This window comes from Coregonus lavaretus (genome assembly GCF_964263955.1).
Source record: "Coregonus lavaretus genome assembly, chromosome: 11".
NCBI lineage: Eukaryota > Metazoa > Chordata > Actinopteri > Salmoniformes > Salmonidae > Coregonus > Coregonus lavaretus.
Window position 1 is genome coordinate 10913874 of NC_139998.1, and position 8245 is coordinate 10922118.

Below are 8245 nucleotides of genomic sequence, written 5' to 3' on the forward strand. Positions count from 1 at the left end.
TGTTGAATAATCTTTCTAGTGTAAAGGAAATGTGCTTCTATAGCGAGTTATAGGTAATTTTATTGACTTGTTATGACAAAGATAATTATTAATTAACATACACTGTGGGGACTAAGCTAAAGACTGAACAATACTAAGAAAAGTTCGATGAAACCGGTAAACTCACCTGAGTCTACTCCCTTTCGCCTTCCGACCTCCCGCATTAAAGTAGTCGAGAGGAGGAGCGCTGTGCACTAACGGGGACAAAAATACGCAGGGGGTTTGAATGCCAGTGTGTGTGACCTACACATCCAACTCCTGAGTCACACAGGTCCGCAGCTTGTGAACCGGATTCAGAAAGAGTCGAACTGTGTCTGAGAAACGGGAAAACAGTTGTGTTCTTTGTGAAAAGAAAGGGAAAAGGTCTGACTGAGTATTCAAAGTCAACAAATCTTTTGCGCATTAATTTGTTCTTTAGCCGTCAAAAGTTGATGCATGAGTGAGGAATCCTGAGTTTTGTAGGCTACTATGATTTGAAAGAAGAAACCCAAACATAACTGAGATATTTGCCTAACTGACAGGTAAGTTATATTTTTGCCGTTATATTATTTATGTTTGCTTTACTTTGAATGAGCGTGTAGCCTATGACTCATCCACGAAACGATGGTCAATGCTCTATAGGTCGTTTTCAATAAAACGTCGCAATAAGGTGTAGAGCGTTCGATTGACCTTCTTTGGGGCAAGGAGACCCACAGCTCCGCTAAAACCATTGACAACTGCGTGCCGTTTTCAAGGGATTGTTAAATAAATGTTAACTATTTGGTAGGAATATCATCACCTCTTGAAGAGCATAGTCAGACCTACAAATGTCCGATTATTCCATGCAAAACAATTGCGCACAATGGCCATTACTGAATACTGAATACTGAATTATTGATTAAAGAAGATAAGATTGTCCAAATAGCGTAAGTTTTGCAATACATGCAGTATATGGTAAGAATTTATAGCATACACTAACCAAAATCTCCAGAATAGTCTCACAGAAAGTTCCGCGTGTTTCCCTCACAGAGCAATTTCTCCCATGAGTCATTTCCCTCTCTTTAAATCACAATATATCCTCAAAGATTCTGTTTCTCAAAGCTGTATTTACTTAGGATAAGTCATTGTTCCTTGCAATAACACCTCCTATAGGGGATGAATTGTATCGGGACTGGAGCAGGTGCGTGGTAGAATGTGGAGTCAAGAAAATGTGTTTTTGTTCCTCACTCTTACTCATACTTTTAAGTAAAAAACAAACTAGTCACTTGACCAGAATGCACACCTGCAACTTTGGCTCCCATCCACTCTGGACTGGTGATGGTCCATGTTAATTGCATTTTGCTCTCCCCTGATTTATTTAGATTTTAATTTGCTCCAGGGCAGCTGTACTACTATAGCTGACCATGTAAAACAACATATTTCACTGCACCTATCTGGTGTATGTGACAATAAAACGTTATTATTGTTTAATTTTTTACAAGCTTGTAACAATTCTATGTTTTAGGGCAGTTAATATCCTAAAGAAATCCCAGAGGGTTAATCAATAACTTGTTTGCTGTAATTAAGCACATACTGTATCATTCATTATATAATAGAAACATAATTTCCATAGCCCATTATGTCTGCATGATGACTGGGGAATCAACCATTTTATATGATAATGAGATGGATCAATTGTCTGAAAATATCAACTACATAACTTCCTATACCTGTTACATTTATTAGGTTTTCTGAGAATTGACAAGATAAGCTATTGTTAAATAAAAAGAATACTCTTGAGGATATTAAGTGAAAGCTGAGAGGTTCTGTTCTGCAGTTTATGTTGCCTTCCCACGACTTGTAAAAAATGTGCTGAACCACCATCTCAGATCGTCCTGATATGGATCATACTGGCAAATGATTTGATGCATGGGATCTAAAATCTCTCTCTCTCTCTCTCTCTCTCTCTCTCTCTCTCTCTCTCTCTCTCTCTCTCTCTCTCTCTCTTCCACACTCCCTCTTTCTCTGACACTCTGACAGACCCTAAAAGCATTCCCCAGTGGATTGCCATTTAAGTGGCCTGCACCAACAATTTATCATTTTATACAGCGCACCACTCACAGTCCCCCTGCGTTGTTTTAATTGAGTTCTATCTACCACTCCCTTGGAGACATTGTCTAAACTTAGCTCCGTGGTTGGTTGGTTGCATCGCCCTGCAGAGAGGGAGGGCTGCTGTGTCCACGACTCCACCATGATTCACCATGTTGGGTCGCGCTGTGGATGGAATTTGGAATCACAGAAGCGGTGCTCAGTAGTGTTTGGTGGTGCTCGGTCAGCACAGCAGCACGCTACTTCAATAGCTTACAACTTTATTGTCCCTCGGTCAGCACATCAGCAGCAGTACTCCAGTCCCTCATGAGTGTCACTGATTGGCTTGTTCACAATAATAACGAGTCATAGTAGAAGTGCTGATGTGTTTGATATTGAAGTGGGGCTCTATAATGCTCCCAAATCATATCAGCATTCAGCAACAGTGTTTTCACTGCTGTGGTGGAGTGAGTAAACCATGGATTTAAACCCCAACACACTGTTCAATTTGTGTGGTGAGCTGACAAGCAATTGTGTCCCTCTCTCTTGTTTTTTTAATGGTCCCTATTTTTAGCAAGAGAATGCTCCTTTTTCTCCACACAGCTCTGTCTGATCAAGTGAGAGCAATCGAGGCAGACATTTAAAAAATGGATGGTGTTTTCTTTGTGTTAGTGAATGTTCTGAATAAGTAATTCCTAATTTTTTAACTCATTTTTAAACTTTTTTTTGGAACAGGATGAAGAATATCTGCTGGTTGGATGCCGCTCACATCGTGATCATCCGCTGGGCTCTGTGTTTCTCTGGGTCCATGGTGATGGGTCAATGTAATGAACCAGCTGAGAACTCCAAGCTCAACCTCTCTGTGACCTATGACCTGCCCAACTTTGAGGCCAACTCCGCCATTCAGAACCTGGTGACCTTCGAGGGGACCGTCTACATTGGTGCCGTGAACCGGATCTACGCGCTGTCAGAGAACCTGACCAAGCTGTCGGAGTACCGGACCGGGCCTGTGTCTGAAGGCGGTGTCAGAAGGCGGTGTGGTCCTAGTTGTCAGGATGGAGCCTGTGGCAAGACCAATGCTGTGGTGGACAACTATAACATGGCCCTGCTGGTAGAGCTTTACTATGACGATGAGCTGTTCAGTTGCGGCTCAGCGGACGCCGGTGTCTGCCGTCGCCACCTGCTGGAGGAGAGAAACAAGGTGGATGGGGAGGTACAGTGCATGTATTCACCCAAGACAGATAATGGAGGACGGCAGGGCTGCCCCGACTGCGTGACTAGCCCCCTGGGGTCCCGTGTGCTCAACGTGGAGAGCGGAGGCGTGGTGCGATTCTTCGTAGGAAACTCTGAGATCCCTGGAGGCCCATCCCGGATGATCTCTAGCCCCCAGGCCCAGCAGCCACAACACCACACCATCTCAGTGCGTCAGATGAAAGAAACCCAAGATGGCTTCCGCTACTTCTCCGACCAGTCCTACATGAATCTGGCCCCGGCCCTCCGCGGCAACCACCACCTCCAGTATGTCTATTCCTTCCAGAGCGGATACCACGCCTACTTCCTCACCGTACAGCGCGAGGGCCCCAGCTCGCAGGTCTACCACACCCGTATTGTCCGCATGTGCGGCACGGACCCGGAGCTGCGGCGCTATGTGGAGATGCCATTTGAGTGCATCCTGACAGAGAGGAGGAGGCGGCGGCGCTCGGCCAGCATCGAGGTATTTAATGTCCTCCAGGCAGCCCATGTGGCCAAGGCGGGCCGCGAGCTGAGGCAGGAGATGGGGCTGAAGGAAGGAGAGGACGTGCTGTTCGCTACCTTTGCCCGGTCCAAGCCAGACTCCCCGGAACCCAGTACAAGCTCGGCCGTCTGCGTCATCTCACTGGCAGATGTCAACAACTTCTTCAAGGACTTCATCCAGAAGTGCCACACCAAGCAGCCATACCACTTCACCGGCTCTGAGGAGAAGCGCTGCTACAACGGGGTAAGAACTGAACAACAATTTACTATAAAAGTTATGTTATAGAATAGACTGCACTGTAGATGTAGTGAGAGTACTCTTCAAGGGTATTATGGTTATTAGGTTATTATTTTCGAGATGTTAGCGTTAGAGAATTAGCTATTGCAGTAAATATGGTATGTAGTTGACATGAATTAAGCATGGATTAAGGAGAGTTAGCGAAGCACGATAATTCAGTAAATTCAAGACTGTATCAATGATAAATCATTATGGGAGGGAGTCAACTGTCTGGCCTCACTGGCCTCATGCCTCTTCTCTTCTCTGTCTTCTCCATCCAACCATCATCATTGATGGGATCAATCAGTTAAATCATCTGATCAAAAGTGGCATGCGTTTAACTGCTGACGACCTCTCCAGAGGTCCTGTCAATAGTCCTGTCAATATATGTAGCAGCACTAAGAACCCTCCCTTGACTTCATCAATACCTGGGTTCAAATACAATTTAGAATCATTGCTAAAGCAAACACTCAATGTACAGTATATTCTAAAGATTTCAAGTAGTATTTGAACCCAGGTAGGTCTGACTTAATCATCACTTAACATATAAGTCTGGTTACCATGTAACGTTACGTCAGTATATAACTCAGGTGCACTCCCACCGAATAAGGATGTTAATAGGTTTTAACGATTATGTAGCTACAGTAGAGATACAGAGGGACGAGAGCAGGGGAGGGGGCTGCAGGGAAGAATGCAGAGGGGGGAAATGGAATCATAGAATGCATTTCTGACTCTTAGCGAGCCGTGATGAATCTGTGGTAGAATAACAGGGACTCAGCAGCTGCTGGGAGGAAGATGATCCCATCCCTATACACGTCAGAGCAGAGGCATCTAATGAGAATCTCGATCTCTCTCGAAAATAGTTTTGCATGAGGTTCCCCCATTTCCTCTCCATTCTCTCCATCACAAGGATTGTATCTATTTTTCTGTGATACCCCCAAGTGTCTTAAAATAGAGAATCAGAACTCTGGACTGGTGAGGGTCAATGTTATCTCTCTGCTCTCCCTCTACATGCCCACCTACATCTGACTCCATCTGTGGGAAAGGGAAAACTGTGTTAGTCTAGATATAGCATTAAGTCAATCAAAAACAGTACAAATCAAGCTACTTCTAAAGTTATATATTTATTCTATTCTACACTGGAAGAAAATATATAAACGCAACATGCATCCATTTAAAAAATTTGACTGAATTACAGTTCATATAAGGAAATCAGTAAATTGAAATAAATAAATTTGGCCCTAATCTATGGATTTCACATGACTGTGAATACAGATTGGTCACAGATACCTTTAAAAAAAGTAGGGGCGTGGATCAGCAAACCAGTCAGTATCTGGTGTGACCACCATTTGCCTCATGCAGCGTGACACATCTCCTTAGCATAGAGTTGATCAGGCTGTTGATTGTGGCCTGTGGAACGTTGTCCCACTCCTCTTCAATGGCTGTGCGAAGTTGCTGAATATTGTCGGGAAGTGGAACACGCTGTCGTACACGTCGATCCAGAGAATCTCAAACATTCTCAACGGGTGACATGTCTGGTGAGTATGCAGGCAATGGAAGAACTGGGACATTTTCAGCTTCCAGGAATTGTGGACATATCCTTGTGACATGGGGCCGTGCATTATCATGCTAAAACATAAGGTGATGGCGGCAGATGAATGGCAAGACAATGGGCCTTAGGATCTCGTCACGGTATCTCTGTGCATTTAAATTGCCATCGATAAAATGCAATTGTGTTCGTTGTCCGTAGCTTATGCCTGCCCATACCATAACCCCTCCGCCACCATGGGGCACTCTGTTCACAACGATGACATCAGCAAACTGCTCGCCCACACAACGCCATCTGCCCGGTACAGTTGAAACCAGGATTCATCCGTGAAGAGCACACTTCTCCAGCATGCAAGTGGCCATCGAAGGTGAGCATTTGCCCACTGATGTCGTTTATGACGCCAAACTGCAGTCAGGTCAAGACCCTGGTGAGGACGACGAGCATGCAGAGGAGCTTCCCTGAAACGGTTTCTGACAAGTTTGTGCAGAAATTCTTCGGTTGAGCAGACCCACAGTTTCATCAGCTGTCCGGGTAGCTGGTCTCAGACAATCCTGCAGGTGAAGAAGCTGAATGTGCAGGTCCTGGGCTGGCGTGGTTACACGTGGTCTACGGTTGTGAGGCCAATTGGACTTACTGCCAAATTCTCAAAAATGAAGTTGGAGGCGGCTTATGGTAGAGAAATGAACATTATATTATCTGGCAACAGCTCTGGTGAACATTCCTGCAGTCAGCATGCCAATTGCACACTCCCTAAAAACTTGAGACATCTGTGGCATTGTGTTGTGTGACAAAACTTCACATTTTAGAGTGGCCTTTTATTGTCCCCAGCACAAGGTGCACCTGTGTAATGATCATGCTGTTTAATCAGCTTCTTGATATGCCACACCTGTCAGGTGGATGGATTATCTTGGCAAAGGAAAAATGATCACTAACAGGGAAATAATCAAATTTGTGCACAACATTTGAGAGAAATAAGCTTTTTGTGCGTATGGGACATTTCTGGGATATTTTATTTCAGCTCATGAAACATGGGACCAACACTTTACATGTTGCGTTTTATATTTTTGTTCAGTATACAGTATATGTCTCATTGGAATGATTAATGATTCCTTAAAAATGATTGAAAGCCATAGGTCTATTATTTATGCACACAACATGATGGCATGTGCACAATCTTCTCAGAGTATATTTTTCCTTGACTAAATACACTACTTGACAGACAAGAGAGTGACATCAGATGCCTTGAGGTGCAGGGGCCTCTACATGTATAATGTGTAATAATGTGTAACACCTTTTAATAATTCCACAGTCAGAAGTAGGCTAGGTTTTTATAGCCTACATCATCTTTCTTGGCAGCTGTTGCGTGTCAGAAAGCCCATTATTATTGTTTTGGGTTTAGTGGTGTACGGTCTCTCCTGTTCTCTTTCACCGACTCTGAACACTCTCAAACATGCATCATGCTGAGAGAGCTATATAGAGGCTAGTCGCACTAAAATCTGCTATTTCAAATATTTTGGTTTTGTGGCTGTATCTGCTTCAGACAATGTCATACAGTTGAATCCATCTAGTCGATTATCAAATGTTGTGTTGATTTACTTCAGCCAAAAGAGCTTTTAACGTTACGCGACAGGTAAATGCTATCAGGGTTTCTCTTTTTATGGATGACTTTAACAGTCATTAAAACATATTCCTTTGTGCTTTCGAGTCAAAACAACAAGTCATTTAAACTTTAAAGCACCACATTTTTTTTACTCAGGAAAGGCAGTAAAGAACTTGGAAGTAATGAGTTTGAACGTACAATAACTGACCAACTGTCCCAATCTCTTGCCCTGTTTTTGTTTTAAAAGCCTGAAGAAGGATGTCATTCCAGTGGTTGTCTAATGAATGTATGGGTCATATTCAGTGGCATATGGCAAGTAGGCCCTCTCTCTTATCGCATAGTAAGAGAACCAGATAATCCAGGCCATAAAACAGTAAAAAGTTGTAAACGTATGAAAGAGGCATGTTTAGCGCAATTTACATTATTTTTATAATCTGGTCAACCCAACTCCTGTAGTTGACCTGGAATAGGAACTTAAAGGAGGGTTGGAGAAGTGAGCCGATGTAAGAGCATGTTTGATGATGTAAGTGGTGGTTGTCAACTCCACCAATCCTCTTAACTCCTGGCTATGGGCCCATAGGGCTCTGGTCAAAAGTAGTGGACTATGTACGGCATAGGGTGCCATTTAGGACGTGCCCTAGTAGTGTAGGGAGCCAGATATGATAAATGATATAATGGTGTCTCTGTCATCTTGTTCATGTGCTATAGGCTAGAGCCAGTCTCTTTTCAGTAGCTGCTCATTGCCTCTCTCACTGCAGGCTTATTATGGGTCTCATGGGGGCCGTTTGTTAGTTACCAGAAACACAAATCATTTAGAATACTAATGAAAGACTAATAACTTGTCCCCTCAATAGACTTATACACACAAAGTTCAAAGAGCCTCTTAAAACTATTGATTGGATTAGACAGCAGATTTTGGCTTGACAATGTTATTAGTAAAACAAAACATTTTGTTGGGTAATGGTAATGGAAGGGAGTGAGAGATGGTAAGGACTTGGAA

At 43.4% G+C, this 8245-nt stretch overlaps 1 protein-coding gene across 1 annotated transcript in view; it reads left to right on the forward strand.

Annotated features, from left to right (window-relative positions):
- Positions 1-319: 319 nt before the first annotated feature.
- Positions 320-8245, forward strand: part of LOC311137210 (hepatocyte growth factor receptor-like) — a 99432-nt gene continuing 91506 nt past the window's right edge. Inside the window, exons 1-2 of the mRNA XM_084171570.1 lie at positions 320-560; positions 2821-4063. Of these exons, the coding sequence (XP_084027696.1) occupies positions 2822-4063 (1242 nt within the window). The 5' untranslated portion in view covers positions 320-560; position 2821. The remainder of the gene's footprint in view (positions 561-2820; positions 4064-8245) is intronic.